The sequence below is a fragment of the Osmerus eperlanus genome, chromosome 1 (genome assembly GCF_963692335.1).
Source record: "Osmerus eperlanus chromosome 1, fOsmEpe2.1, whole genome shotgun sequence".
NCBI classification, from domain to species: domain Eukaryota; kingdom Metazoa; phylum Chordata; class Actinopteri; order Osmeriformes; family Osmeridae; genus Osmerus; species Osmerus eperlanus.
The window spans coordinates 26142828-26159408 of record NC_085018.1 but is presented as its reverse complement, the minus strand read 5'-3'; the positions used below and the strand labels follow the sequence as shown (position 1 = coordinate 26159408).

The 16581-nt window shown below is 48.1% G+C and overlaps 1 protein-coding gene across 1 annotated transcript in view; it reads left to right on the top strand.

Annotated features, from left to right (window-relative positions):
- The window catches only part of grm4 (glutamate receptor, metabotropic 4), a 115153-nt gene that overhangs the window by 76873 nt on the left and 21699 nt on the right, over positions 1 to 16581 (top strand). The window contains exon 6 of the mRNA XM_062473528.1: positions 10729 to 10929. Within this exon, the coding sequence (XP_062329512.1) occupies positions 10729 to 10929 (201 nt within the window). The remainder of the gene's footprint in view (positions 1 to 10728; positions 10930 to 16581) is intronic.

Sequence of the window (16581 nt, the reverse complement as noted above, 5' to 3'; positions counted from 1 at the left end):
ACCAGATGAAGGTGTACCCACCTGGTACCAGATAAAGGTGTACCCTTCTGGTACCAGATGAAGGTGTATCCTCCTGGTACCAGATGAAGGTGTATCCTCCTGGTACCAGATGAAGGTGTACCCTCCTGGTACCAGATGAATGAAGGATGAAGTGAGGTGTCAGGTCCTGGGATGTGGGTCATGTTACTCGGCTGTGGGTAAATACTTCACCTTGTTACATTATTCAAAAATTATCTACAAACATATAACTGTGACAGTCCCTATGGTGTAATAAATAACACAATGTAAGTTACAGCCCTAACTTAGTGTAACTACAATATTACATTATCCTCTGTACACTTTTGTTGTAAAAAAAAATTGAGACTACCAGGTAGAAAAGCACGCTGTAAAACTGTGGGCAGTATGAACCATGGAAATGGGCCATACAGTTAGAGCACGGCTGGTTGAACACAATGCTTACAGCATAAAGGTGAAGGACTTTATTCCTGGAGTCCAGAAAAATAGTAAATCTGTTGCTTTAGATAAATGGCTTGTCTGCATAGAACACACTGTACAGGTGGAAACACAAAGGTGAGGGCTGGATTTGAAAAAATAACTTCTGTTTTCCTTTGTGAAGCATAATTCTTTCGTAGTGTTCCACTTAAGGACAAACAGACAGGCCATGCTTTTTTTTTGAAAGCACATCATGTAGCTGGCGACTGCCTTTGAATATTTTACAGCCTTTCGCTGCTCTGAGCCCTGTCCTCTGTCAGAGCCTTGGAGAAGGTGTAGGGACGCCAGCAGCTCTGAGCCCTGTCCTCTGTCAGAGCCTTGGAGAAGGTGTAGGGACGCCAGCAGGCACGAGCACTCACTCACACACCCACACGTACACGCACACACACACACCCACACGTACACGCACACACACACACCCACACGTACACGCACACACACACACCCACACGTACACGCACACACACACACCCACACGTACACGCACACACACACACCCACACGTACACGCACACACACACACCCACACGTACACGCACACACACACACCCACACGTACACGCACACACACACACCCACACGTACACGCACACACACACAGTCACATACACACCCACACACACACACAGTCACATACACACCCACACACACCCACAGTTACATACACACCCACCCACACACACACAGTCACATACACACCTACACACACCCACAGTTACATACACACCCACCCACACACACACAGTCACATACACACCCACACACACCCACAGTTACATACACACCCACCCACACACACACAGTCACATACACACCTACACACACCCACAGTTACATATACTCACCCACACACACCCACAGTTACACACACACAGTCACATACACACCTACACACACCCACAGTCACATACACACACATAAACCACAGTCTCATGCACGTATAAACACTCACACATGCACACACACACACACACCTTCATGACACCGCCATGCCATGCTTCATCCACCAGCTGAGACATCACCTGCGGTACCTGGTGGACCCCCAGCGGGGAGGGGCAGGGGTCCAGCGGGGAGGGGCAGGGGTCCAGGGGGGAGGGGCAGGGGGCCAGGGGGGAGGGGCAGGGGGAAGGGGGGAGGGGCAGGGGGAAGGGGGCCAGGGGGGAGGGGCGGGGGGAAGGGGGCCAGGGGGGAGGGGCGGGGGGAAGGGGGCCAGGGGGGAGGGGCGGGGGGAAGGGGGCCAGGGGGGAGGGGCGGGGGGAAGGGGGCCAGGGGGGAGGGGCGGGGGGAAGGGGGCCAGGGGGGAGGGGCGGGGGGCAGGGGGCAGGGGAGCGAGGACAGACAGACACTCAAGGCTGAGAGCGGAGGAGCGAGGGAACAGAGGAGGAATAATCAATGTTCTGACAGGACTGAGGCTCTGTCTGATCAAACACACAGGGAGAGAGAGAAGGAGAGATGGGGAGAGAGAGGAAGAGAGAGATGGGGGGAGGGGAGAGAGAGGAAGAGAGAGATACAGAGGGGGAGAGAGAGGAAGAGAGAGAGAGAGAGAGAGAGAGAGAGAGAGAGAGAGAGAGAGAGAGAGAGAGAGAGAGAGAGAGAGAGAGAGAGAGAGAGGGAAGAGAGAAATAGAGAGGGAGGGAGAGATACTTGTCTTTTATCTGTGAATGAAGGAGATGGAGGATGGATATTGATTGAGGGGGAGGAGAGCAGGGGGGGAGGAGAGAGCCGTTGTCTCTGGGGTTTAGGGTTCTTCTGGCTGATGAATAAAGGAGAAAACTGCACCAGCACACGCAGCAACAGACACAACCTTCACCTTCTCTGGATGCATGTATGTGTGTGTGTGTACAGTCTGGATGGATATACAGTATGTATGTAAATATGTAGGTGTATGTACATATGTAAACCCCTCCAAAAGAGTTCGGAAACGTTTCATTTCAGTCGATTATTCCTCCCCTCCAATAATACCAATTGGTATTGTATTTTATATCGTTGGAAAGCCTGATTAGTCACTTTTACAACGAGGTACAACTTGTAAGGATTGTGCATTCGTGGAATGAGCAACACAGCTAACCATGTAGGTAGCGGTCCCAAAAAAATTGCCCAAATCCCCTGCAATATTCTTCTGTTGGTATTCACTCTCGTTTTGAGCTTCAAGTGGGATCAGTGGGGCATGTTGGCTGACTTGCGACAAGGAGGAATGGGATGCCACCCCACAGCAGTGTGACCAGGCTGGTGATGCCATCCCACAGCAGTGTGACCAGGCTGGTGATGCCACCCCACAGCAGTGTGACCAGGCTGGTGATGCCACCCCACAGCAGCGTGTGACCAGGCTGGTGATGCCACCCCACAGCAGTGTGACCAGGCTGGTGATGCCACCCCACAGCAGCGTGTGACCAGGCTGGTGATGCCACCCCACAGCAGTGTGACCAGGCTGGTGATGCCACCCCACAGCAGCGTGTGACCAGGCTGGTGATGCCACCCCACAGCAGTGTGTGACCAGGCTGGTGATGCCACCCCACAGCAGTGTGTGACCAGGCTGGTGATGCCACCCCACAGCAGTGTGTGACCAGGCTGGTGATGCCACCCCACAGCAGTGTGTGACCAGGCTGGTGATGCCACCCCACAGCAGTGTGTGACCAGGCTGGTGACCAGCATGAAGAGGAGGTGCCAAGCTGTTGTGGCTGCGTATGGATCTTCCACACGCTACTGAGGTCCCTGACAGTGTCAAATGAATAAAGTGTAAAAATTGCCAATATGTGTTGTTTTTTCCTTATTACTGTGGGAGAGTGCAATTATCCAATCCACCAAGCAACTCAAAACGAGAGTGAATACCAACAGAAGAATATTGCAGGGGATTTTGGCAAAAGATTTGGGCCGCTACCCACATGGTTACGGCTGTGTTGCTCGTTCCACGAATGCACGATCCTTACAAGTTGTACCTTGTTGTAAAGGTGACTAATCAGGCTTTCCAACAATATAAAATACAATACCAATTGGTATTATTGAAGGGGAGGAATAATCGACCAAAATAATGTTTCCAGACTTTTTTGGAGGGGTTTATTTACGTATATGTATGTGCAGTATTTGCATATACTACATGTAAAACATTTATGTCTGCATTTATATTGTTATGTACTGTATGTAAGTATGTAGGAGGACTCCCCCCTAGGGAGTCAGGTGGCTGAGCGGTTAGAGAATCGGGATAGTAATCAGAAGGTCGCCGGTTCGATTCCCGGCTGTGCATAATGACGTTGTGTCCTTGGGCAAGGCACTTCACCCTACTTGCCTCGGGGAGAATGTCCCTGTACTTACTGTAAGTCGCTCTGGATAAGAGCGTCTGCTAAATGACTAAATGTAATGTACTGTATGTAAGTATTTACTGTATGTACTGTATGTAAGTGCATGTTAACATTTCTGCACCCATGTGAGTGGGTATTCACAGGATCTTAATAGACAGTACAGCAGGACTAACCGTCAGATTTCAGCAGCTTGGGAACTGGGAACTTCTTCTGCCATTTACAAAACAGTTCCAGTTCCAAATAATCAAGACTCCAGTGAAGTGGAATCCCATAAAAGGAGACTGGCTATCTGACAACCTGTCTGATATCTGGTCTCAGATCGCTAGAATTTACTTAAAAACAGCATCGTCCTTGTCAGCGACTGAAACACAGCAGATGTGGCTGCCATATCTCTACAGGAGATGACAGACACCGTTTGTGGTGCAATAGGCAAAAATGAAACATTTTGTACTCTTAAGCACAAGTTCTGTCCCTTAAAAAAGTGCATAGTAAGCCAGGCTACTGACTGATAGTACTCTGAAAGCCCTTTTACAGCCCCTTTACAAGTCTATTACAGGCAGGGTCAGTTTCAGGACTAACAGTTATGACTGTAGTCTTACTGCTGACAGCTGGGTGCTTTTTAGCGAATGTGGCTCTTGACAAGACGTCTTGCCATCCGCCTGCCTCTCTCTCTCTGCCCAGACATCTACAACTTGCCGGTGTTTTGTGGAGGCGAGATAAACAGCAGAGTTAATGTTGAGGGTGAAGGCCGGGCGGCGTCTGGGAGGAGGCCTCGGGGAGAGGCCCTGTCACCGCGCCCTGGGAGGCACCTGGGTGTCCGGCTGCTGATAATCTAAATAGATTTCTCTGAAGGCAGGGAAGCTGGCTGGGAAGCATGTGGGTGTGAATTGACTCGGCGATGAGGGAAGATGGAGAGGGACCTGGAGACAGACGGAGAAAGAGGGAGGGGGGAGAGATGGAGAGAGAGACACACACTGACAGAGACAGAGGGAGGGGGGAGATATGGAGAAAGAGACACACACTGACAGAGACAGATGGAGGGGGGAGAGATGGAGAAAGAGAGACACATAGACAGATAGAAAGAGAGGTCTGAGTGAGAGTGAGGTATCAGCTATTTTGGGTGTGTGTGGGCTTCTGATCACCTCTCCGTGAGGGAGAGAGAGAGATATCACTTCCTCTCTGCCTCCCTGATTGCCCCCGAACACATCGGCCAAACTGTGATAATATACAGTCTGGTATTTTAGGCATCCAGATTGGTATTTCTGGCCAATCAGAACACCTGTTGAGCGCAATTACGGAACTGTAACCTCCCTCGTTACACCATGCGGGTCAGGCTCACTGGCTTATCCGGAACGTTAAATCGCTTTTGGTTTGCTGTGGGAAACACGTTTCTACCACAGCAGCGGCAAGATGAGTGAAAGAGACATAGTGTCAGGCGCTTAAAGCTGTGTTCTGAACCCACAGTGGTTCTGTCGAGATAAGGGAACCATCTGGGCCTTGTGAGCAGCGGTACTCCAACACTGGAGGATCACAGGATCAGGCGTTCCACGCCCACAGTGTTGAGGAAGGGCCTCTTCTTCAGAGTACGAGTAGGTCAAGATCGGTGTCTTTAGTGAAAGAACATGCTAGGGGATCAGGTGGCTGAGCGGTTAGGGAATCAGGCTAGTAATCTGAAGGTTGCCAGTTCGATTCCCGGCCGTGCAAAATGACGTTGTGTCCTTGGCAAGGCACTTCACCCTACTTGCCTCGGGGGAATGTCCCTGTACTTACTGTAAGTCGCTCTGGATAAGAGCGTCTGCTAAATGACTAAATGTAATGTAAATGTAAATGCTTCTGATTTCTGTCTTGAGAAAAACTGGTTATCTCTCGGTGAAATCGGACCTTCTTTCCCAGAAAGCAAATTAGAACAACTAGCTGTAAAAACTCAATCAACGTCACTTAACCGAGAGAGACAGAGCATTTACAGTATTTTACAATCGCTATAACATTTTTTCAATACTTTTAACAAGTTTCCTAAACTCTTGACACAGTTAGCGCAACATCCGTCTGTGTTGGCAATACAATGAACACATTTCTTGAAGATTTGACACAAAATGCATAGTGTAAACACAAATTTAAAATCCTTGAACTTATTTTACCCACAAGCTCAACCAAGACCAAAACAATCGATTTTTACTGCACAATTTACCAATGCTTTCACACTGTATGTCAGAACAGATCATGTTCAAAACCTAACTTATTGGCAAAAGTCAAAGTGAACAGCTGTTCATATTGTGAATTGAAACACAAATATATCCCCTGTATTTTATTCCATTGCTACTGAGAAACAGCTGGTTGAAGTTATGCAAATACTGTAAATCCCAGCTGATTCCCAAGTAGGAAACACTCAGGTGTTGAGGTTATTTCAATCGCATGACCATATGGTATATAAAGAGGACCTCTTTGGGCTGATGTTCTGTGGGAAAAGAACAATTTAGAGCAACACGAAGAAAGTACGAATAATGCCTGCAGGAGAGAGAGGAAGACATGTACCAGGACAAGGGAGAGAAAGACAAGTACCAGGACAAGGGAGAGGAAGACATGTACCAGGACAAGGGAGAGGAGTGGGTCAAGGGAGAGGAGTGGGACAAGGGAGAGGAGTGAGACAAGGGAGAGGAGTGGGACAAGGGAGAGGAGTGGGGCAAGGGAGAGGAGTGAGACAAGGGAGAGGAGTGGGGCAAGGGAGAGGAGTGAGACAAGGGAGAGGAGTGAGACAAGGGAGAGGAGTGAGACAAGGGAGAGGAGTGAGACAAGGGAGAGGAGTGGGGCAAGGGAGAGGAGTGGGGCAAGGGAGAGGAGTGGGGCAAGGGAGAGGAGTGAGACAAGGGAGAGGAGTGGGGCAAGGGAGAGGAGTGAGACAAGGGAGAGGAGTGAGACAAGGGCGAGGAGTGGGGCAAGGGAGAGGAGTGGGGCAAGGGAGAGGAGTGGGGCAAGGGAGAGGAGTGGGACAAGGGAGAGGAGTGAGACAAGGGAGAGGAGTGGGGCAAGGGAGAGGAGTGGGACAAGGGAGAGGAGTGGGGCAAGGGAGAGGAGTGGGGCAAGGGAGAGGAGTGAGACAAGGGAGAGGAGTGGGGCAAGGGAGAGGAGTGAGACAAGGGAGAGGAGTGAGACAAGGGAGAGGAGTGGGGCAAGGGAGAGGAGTGGGGCAAGGGAGAGGAGTGGGGCAAGGGAGAGGAGTGGGACAAGGGAGAGGAGTGAGACAAGGGAGAGGAGTGGGGCAAGGGAGAGGAGTGGGGCAAGGGAGAGGAGTGGGGCAAGGGAGAGGAGTGAGACAAGGGAGAGGAGTGGGGCAAGGGAGAGGAGTGAGACAAGGGAGAGGAGTGAGACAAGGGAGAGGAGTGAGACAAGGGAGAGGAGTGGGGCAAGGGAGAGGAGTGAGACAAGGGAGAGGAGTGAGACAAGGGAGAGGAGTGGGGCAAGGGAGAGGAGTGGGGCACGGGAGAGGAGTGAGGCAAGGGAGAGGAGTGGGGCAAGGGAGAGGAGTGGGGCAAGGGAGAGGAGTGGGGCAAGGGAGAGGAGTGGGGCAAGGGAGAGGAGTGAGACAAGGGAGAGGAGTGGGGCAAGGGCAAGGGGGAGGAGTTAAAATCCTTGGTGGCGCTCACAGAAGGGCCAGAGCTAGGGTAACTGATGAAATACTGTAAATGGCAGCTATATTGCATATTTCTTGCAGTAATGTCCTGTTGCAACCGAAGCCTTTACTGCAGCAATTATGTTTCTGTCTTTTTATTTTTTCAATACAGTAACCGTACATTCTATAAAGCTACTCTGAGATGGGTCATTCATTTTTTGTTCTGAATTTCTGCAGCAAAAGAAACTAAATGGATGCATTTACTAAACCCAACAAAACAAATATGTAGAGATGCTTGAAAAAAACTCCATTGTAAACACAATCTATGATCCATATACTGTGTGACCTGACACATATATAAAAGAATGCAGTTTCTGTAATTCTTTCTGATGTTAGTGTTTTTTATGACATTGTGCTATGATTGACTAAATGTTCCTGTTGAAAGACAACGTGTGTTAGTGTTTGGTAGACATGGTGTATTGTTTAGTGTATTTTTGTGTTATGAAAATGACTGTTTGAGTTTAGTTTACGATGTGTGATTTTGAGCATGAAATTAACCATTTTGCCAATTGTGTGTCGTTGGTGTGTTGGTGCCTTTAGAGTTTAGAAAACTTGTTAGAAGTATTGAAAAAATGGTCATAGCGATTGTAAAAAACTGTATTCTTTTGGACAGTTATTCAAAAACTTTTTTCTCTTCAAACTTGCAAACCCCCCTTTTTCCTCAAACTTTACAACTAGCGACGCTTAATTGAATTCAGCAGGTGAATAAATAATGTAAAACTGTGTCATTAGCTCATCCCTGATAATTATTCTATTGTTAATCTAAATTGAACACGGCCTCGTGTTCTTTATCTCACCTCCACATGTGGCGCCTCTTTCGATGAAGACATATTTAGGATGGATAGACTTCCAGTGAAAAGACGGCTAGGAGTTTGGATTGGCATGTTGTATCTCTTCCCTCACACCCTAATGCCTGACAACAGTTAACACATGCTTAAACTGGAGGAACAACCTGGGCCAGAATTAATCACCACCTATCATAAGTGATTACATTTACGGGGTGACCAGATTATTCTTTCCCTCGTCGAATGGCTCCGTTTGTGTCCTGTTATCTCCTGGCAGCTGTCTCTGCTGTGCTGCGGCCCTGCGGGAGAAAATAAGTTTAAAACAACAAAAGGACAGCTCGTCTCTCCCGTCACATCAAACGCAGTTTCAAACGCAGGAATGGAACGTTCACATGCAGCAGGGGAGAGAGACACCGTTCCGACGACGGAACAGAAAATGTATACTAAAACGCAGAGGACAGAAAAAAGGAGAAAAACAATCCATGTGTTTTCCTAAAGCGAGACAAGAAAAGGCTTTTGTTTTTGACTAATTAGATTTCTCCGTGGAGGAAACCTCACGCTCCAGATATTGGCATCGATTTGCTCCACTGCAGAGGTCTGGATGTTTACCTTGCGGCTAATTGTTGGAGGCAGCACCCTGTGGTTGCTCTCATCCCCAGCCTAGCGAGGGCTGCTGTTTCTAGCTCTCATCCCCAGCCTAGCGAGGGCTGCTGTTTCTAGCTCTCATCCCCAGCCTAGCGAGGGCTGCTGTTTCTAGCTCTCATCCCCAGCCTAGCGAGGGCTGCTGTTTCTAGCTCTCATCCCCAGCCTAGCGAGGGCTGCTGTTTCTAGCTCTCATCCCCAGCCTAGCGAGGGCTGCCGTTTCTAGCTCCGTGAGTTTTGGCTCCTGCTTCTCCATTAGAAGGACCTTTGTTCTTTAATGGCTCAAGCAGCACTAACTTAGTGGAATCAATTAAACTGCTTTACACACCCAGGGTAACGCTAGTTTCAGACGAACACGTGCCTGGCAGAGGGTGTGGGGACGGGACCCCAGGCTGGCAGAGGGTGTTGGGACGGGACCCCCGGCCTGGCAGAGGGTGTTGGACGGGACCCCCGGCCTGGCAGAGGGTGTGGGGACGGGACCCCCGGCCTGGCAGAGGGTGTGGGGACGGGACCCCCGGCCTGGCAGAGGGTGTTGGAACGGGACCCCCGGCCTGGCAGAGGGTGTGGGGACGGGACCCCCGGCCTGGCAGAGGGTGTGGGGACGGGACCCCTGGCCTGGCAGAGGGTGTTGGGACGGGACCCCCGGCCTGGCAGAGGGTGTTGGACGGGACCCCTGGCCTGGCAGAGGGTGTGGGGACGGGACCCCCGGCCTGGCAGAGGGTGTTGGGACGGGACCCCTGGCCTGGCAGAGGGTGTGGGGACGGGACCCCCGGCCTGGCAGAGGGTTTTGGGACGGGACCCCCGGCCAGGGGGAACCGCCCAACTTCTGGAAAATCAAAGAGCCGTTCGGACGTCTTCGTGATTGTACTCGTGGAGATTCTTTCTTCTTCTGTGGTGTTTGGTGCTCCTCGTAGACGATGTAACATCCTGTCGCCGCGGCCTGGAGGACACGACCAGCATGCTGCTGTCAGCTCCGGGGGTCACAGGGTCACGGCCAGGAAGCAGAGGAAGGGTCTTGAGGAGATAATTGTAAGATCCCATTTTCCCTCCAAAAGAACCTCTCAAGTGGACACTCAATCTGATTGGCTCACTGCGGGGTCGGAAATTACTTATTATATGGCGGGAAGGATTGATGAGTGATTCACAGATGCTTGTTAAAATCCAATTCAAACTGAACTAATGATGGCCTCAGCACTGATACAGCGCCTGGATGATGGTGCTTGACAAGGCTGACAACAATAGCTAAATTGAACTGAACCGTAATTTCCTTGATTTGCAAGTCCAATGCTACACATGAAAAGAGTAGTTCTGTTCATCACGGAACGACAGGAGCGGGGAAACAAACCCAATGCTTTTTCTCCTCCACTATAATTATGGGATGTAAAATCTTTACAGGTTGCCGATGTAGGTGTTGTGTTCGATAAATCATTCCCAGTGTTGATGTGACGAGATGCAGCTGTCATAATGCACCCTTCCACATCTGGATCATGAAACTGAGAAAGAGACACTGCAAGCAGTAGCTGCACAACAACACACAACCATGCTTGCTAGTTTCAATTCAAATGAAAGGTGTGACCCGTGAATTAATCATTTAAACCATTTCTGGATTTTAGACTACATTCACAACAAAATAGTGCACTGTTGTCTAGTGTACGGATCCATAACAATAACAAATTGTAGGCTGATCTGAAGGATTTAATTTAATCCTATAAAGTGACATCTTGACAGTTGATACTGTGGTGAAATCGGGAATTTGTATTCCACACAGTTCAGCCCTCATCTGTGTGTGTGCGTGTGTGGCGTGTGTGTGTGTGGCGTGTGTGTGTGTGGCGTGTGCGCCCTGCAGACCAGGAGCGGATAGGGAAGGACTCGTCGTACGAGCAGGAGGGGAAGGTGCAGTTTGTGATTGACGCGGTGTACTCCATGGCCCATGCCCTCCACAACATGCACCGGGAGCAGTGTCCGGGCGCGGTGGGGCTCTGCCCCAGGATGGACCCCATCAACGGGACCCTGCTCCTCAAACACATCAGACGCCTCAACTTCGCAGGTCAGTGAGCAAGGCTCCATTGTCTTTTTCTCACTCACACACACACACACACACACACACACACACACACAAACACACTCTGACAGACGTGTACTGGCACAAACACACGCACAGATATGACACACACACACAGACATACAGGCACTTACCTACACACAGGTGAGCTTGCATCACACACACACAAACACACACACACACACTGACAGAGACTCACAGGCACACATATACATACACAGTTCTCTATAATAAGACACATAATTGATTTTATGTTCTTGTTTTTATTAAGAGTTTTGTGCTCTTAATAAAATTGTTAAAGGGAGATGGTGTGTTTACCTACCTACCTCTGAAGAGAGACAGGAAAGACAAGGTTTTAATATCCCCACAAGCAGGAACAGGTCTAATGAAATATGACAAAAGAAGTCGGAAACATCTGTTCAGATATTGCACATTTATTTGTTCTTCAAAACTGTGACAAGATGAAATCCGAGGGGGGGTACTGCATGTGGAAAGTACCGCAGAAGATCAAGGGTCAGCATAGTTAAGTGTTTTGGTGGTCAGTCAAGGAGCTGTGTGTGTTTACTAGCCACATGGCAGGAGACTGGAGACTTAAATATCCAAGTAAATAAAAAAGCAGACCCAAGAACTATTGAGCTCTTAAATCTCCTTGACAGTTTCAATCTAACTCAACACATAACAGACCCAACACACCGGCACGGAAACACACTAGATCTAGTGATAACAACTGGACTAAATATCAATAATATTTCAATAACTGATCTACCCCTCTCAGACCATCATTATATACTTTTTAATGTGGATATTATCCTAACAAAAAACAAAAAAGAATTCTTAGTCCATAGAAGATATTTAGACGATACAGCTATGATGACATTTTCTGAACAATTTGCTCTATATGAGCCGACTAACCATGATTGCTCTCTGAATGAAATGGTAGAGAACCTCAATGATGCACTATTATCTGTGTTAGACTCTGTTGCACCACTGAAAACCAAAAAGAAGTGCACAAGCAGAACCTCCCCATGGCTGAGAAATAAAAATGTTAGTGAAACGAAAAGAAAATGCCGTGCAGCAGAGAGAAAATGGAGGAAAACAAAGATCACTATCCACTACAATATCTACAAAGATACACTAACCACCTATAACAAAACCATCCGTCTAGCAAGGAGAGAATATTTCTCCAACATTATTACAGAAAATGCCAGAAATTCCAGAGTTCTTTTCTCCACCATTGACCAGAGGCTAAACACTGTCCCTGCCCCACCTCCATCCTCAGCAGTTAAATGTGAAAAGCTTGCTTTGTTCTTCAAGAACAAAATAACTTTGATCAGAGCGAGTATTATTAATAGTGGGGTCGAAACTGACATCAGTAGATTCTGCAACATAACCATGAGCACATTTACCTGTATCACACTTAGTGAACTTTCCAAAATTGTCAGCGAATCTAACTCCACAACCTCAGATATTGATCCTATACCCACAACATTCTTTAAGCGAGTGTTTGATAGTGTCTCAGGTCCGGTGCTAGAGATTATAAACACATCCCTTAGAACTGGCGTCTTCCCAGATGCCTTCAAAACAGCTGTTGTAAAGCCCCTATTAAAGAAACCCAAATTGGATAACAGTCTACTTGCAAATTAAAGACCAATATCAAACCTTCCATTTATTAGTAAAGTACTGGAAAAGATAGTTTTAGTCCAATTAAATTCTTTTCTTGAAGAAAATAACATCCTGGAAGTCTCGCAGTCAGGTTTCAGGAAATATCACAGTACTGAAACTGCTCTCACCAAAATAATTAGCGACCTCAGACTAAACTCTGATGCAAATAAAGTCTCTATCCTTATCCTGTTAGATCTCAGTGCAGCATTTGATACAATTGATCACGACATCCTAATCAATAGACTAGAAAAGCTTATTGGGTTCACGGATAGTGTATTGAACTGGCTGAAATCATATATCACAGGAAGGAAGTTTTATGTTAGTTTAGGTGACCATAGGTCCAAGAAACATGAGAACTGCTACGGGGTTGCTCAAGGAAGCTGCTTAGGTCCATTACTTTTTTCTCTTTATATGTTACCACTCGGCGACATAATCAGAGAACATAACATAGATTTCCATAGCTATGCGGATGACACACAACTATATATATCCACTGAACCCAACGATGCAACGGCCATCAATTCCATTACCAACTGCCTGTTGGCAATAAACAAATGGATGAATGATAACTTTCTTAAATTAAATGAAGACAAAACCGAAGTCCTACTATGTGGCCCCAAATCCAAAAGAGAGATGCTTATTAAGAATCTTGGAGGCTTAACCCCCTGTCTTAAACCAGAGGTGACGAGTCTCGGTGTAATCCTGGACTCAGATTTGAATTTCAACTCTCACATTAATAAAGTGACCAAAACAGCTTTCTTTCACCTGAGGAATATAGCAAAGGTACGACCATTCATAAACCAAAATGATGCAGAGAAGTTAATTCATGCTTTTATATCCAGCCGGCTGGACTACTGTAACGCACTTTTCACTGGTCTTCCCAAGAAAACCACTGAAAGACTACAGCTCATTCAAAATTCTGCAGCTAGATTATTAACCAAAACTAAAAGGAGAGAACACATTAGTCCTGTCCTAGCTACTTTACACTGGCTCCCTGTTACCTTCAGAATTGACTTTAAGGTCCTTTTCCTCATATACAAAGCTCTACACGGACAAGGACCTAGCTACATTGCTAACTCCTTTATAAACTACACACCAGCTAGAACACTGCGATCATCAAATGCAGGCCTATTAGAGGTCACCAGAAGCAGTCATAAGAAGATTGGTGATTCGGCCTTTGTCAATTTCGCCCCAAAACTATGGAACAAATTACCCATAAATATTAGGGAAGCAAACACTCTAGACATTTTTAAAAGACAGCTTAAAACCTACCTTTTTACCGAAGCATTTAAGTAATTTTATCTCAAAAGGGTTTTCCTACTTTTTAAAGTTGTTTTCTCTCTTGAACAGAGATCTTATTGGGATTTTTATTTTTGTTTGAATTGTTTATCACTTGTATTATTGTTTTTATTGATTTTATGTAAAGCACCTTGAGCTACAATTCTTGTATGAAATGTGCTATATAAATAAAGTCTTACTTACTTACTTACTTACTTACTTACTTACTTACATGGCAGAGTAAACACATCTGAGCTAGCAGGCGCGGTGATCTAGCAGGCGCGGTGAGCTAGCAGGCGCGGTGAGCTAGCAGGCGCGGTGATCTAGCAGGCGCGGTGAGCTAGCAGGCGCGGTGAGCAAGCAGACGCGGTGAGCTAGCAGGCGCGGTGAGCTAGCAGGCGCGGTGAGCAAGCAGGCGCGGTGAGCTAGCAGGCGCGGTGAGCTAGCAGGCGCGGTGATCTAGCAGACGCGGTGAGCTAGCAGGCGCGGTGAGCAAGCAGGCGCGGTGAGCTAGCAGGCGCGGTGAGCTAGCAGGCGCGGTGAGCAAGCAGACGCGGTGAGCTAGCAGGCGCGGTGAGCTAGCAGGCGCGGTGAGCTAGCAGGCGCGGTGATCTAGCAGGCGCGGTGAGCTAGCAGGCGCGGTGATCTAGCAGGCGCGGTGAGCTAGCAGACGCGGTGATCTAGCAGGCGCGGTGATCTAGCAGGCGCGGTGAGCTAGCAGGCGCGGTGAGCTAGCAGGCGCGGTGAGCTAGCAGGCGCGGTGAGCTAGCAGGCGCGGTGAGCTAGCTGGTTTCTGAGACTAATAAGAGATGCTGCAGCATTCACGCTACTGCACCCGGGAACCTCATACTTACACAGAGCTGGGGTGTGTTGCATCAGCTGCACCACACACAACACACACACAGGACCAACAGATACAACTGCAGGGTCGTTCTTCAAACATAACATTCATCCCAGTGGCGGCTGGGACTTTGCAGAGGCCTCCCCGCTCGAGGCCCCTCCCCTAAATCCACTCAAAATGTATCTCCATTTACATTTAGTCGATGCTTTTATCCAGAGCAACTTACAGTAAGCACAGGGACATTCCCCCCGAGGAATGTAGGGTGGAGTGCCTTGCCTAAGGACACAACGTCTTTTTACACAGCCAGGAATCGAACCAGCGACCTTCTGATTACTAGCCCAATTCTCTAACCGCTCAGCCACCTGACTCCCTGCATCTATTATCTTATACCACTGCCAATAGACTGATTGCTGTCTACCTTTAACTATAGCATATATTCAGCAATGTGAGACGGAAATAAAAAAGTAAAAAAAAAAAAAAACACAATTGCGTCAGCACAGCAGCAGCCTATTTGTCATTGTCCAAAACCAAAGACAGCGCTATAGCCCTCTGATAGTTCAGCACCGCCACGGAAATAACACACACTTACGGAGGGAAAGGAAAACATTTATTCTTGACAATAAGTAAGCAAGTATATTGGCTGCTGGTGAAGACGTGGTGCTGCTAGCTACCTGCTGCTGCGGTAGTGTTTCGTCTGTGGAGATGCTGATGATAGCTTCCTCTCTGGAAGCCGTTTTTCTCGAGCTTGTTCAGACAACTGTTTATTGCTGCGCTTTAGAGCCCCGCTTGCATATTTTCTTTTACTCATGTCTCTACCGTCATCCAGCAAAACATAATGATTAGCAGTAGTTGAAACTTGGGGCTCCCAATGAGCAAGTTTTTTACTTTTTTAAATATATATTTTTTATATAGGCCCAGTCTGTTTTTTGCTATGCAGGGCGGGGCCCTTGGGGCCTGGGCCCCCCCCCCCCCCCCGCCTCGCGGGGGCTGCGGGGGCCAGCCGCCCCTGATTCATCCCCTCCTCATGACTGAATAACACATCTCAGCCGAACATGGATATTTATGGGGTTTCTCGGCAGATTGCTAAAGGGATATAATGAACTTTGTCATTTCTAATCGTGAGGTAAACAAGAGCTGTTTGTGTTTGTGTGGGCGGTGGAGAATCTGTCACTATGTTTTTCCTTTGTCCTCGTCACTTTGCAAATTTATTTATTATCATGTTTTGGTATTTCATACTTGATCCACAAATATTATAACACATCACAAAGACATTTGTATGAGATTTTGACGTGTTGACCATTTTCATAAAATCCATTCCAAATGTATTATTCATATCAGGGATGTTGAATTTCTTTTTTAAAAAGACATCACTAAGCCTCTCTAATCCGGAGCTTAAACTTTCTCCCATCTCTGCATCCCGTTGGGCTGTTCTCAGCGGCCTCGGCTTCTGCCTCCTCTCCCTGCCTCCTCTCCCTGCATCCTCTCCCTGCCTCACTGTGCTGGGGTGACTCACGCATACCAAACAGGTTATCAAAGGTGGAGGCCGGAGTCAGAGAGCCCCCAGCACCTCCTGCCTCCTGCCTCCCTGCTTCCCTGCCCACCTCTGCCTTTGAAGAGTCACTGAGCAGCAGAACACTTCAATGGGACGCAGATTGAGCAGGGTTACCCATCAGAGTAGCTGTGTCTGCGCCTGTCATGTCCGGGAGAGGGGGGCGTGCGGGGAGAGATGGAGGGAAGAGAGAGGTAGAGAGTGAGACAGGGAGAGAGAGATGGAGGGAAGAGAGAGGTAGAGAGTGAGACAGGGAGAGAGATGGAGGGAAGAGAGAGGTAGAGAGTGAGACAGGGAGAGAGAGATG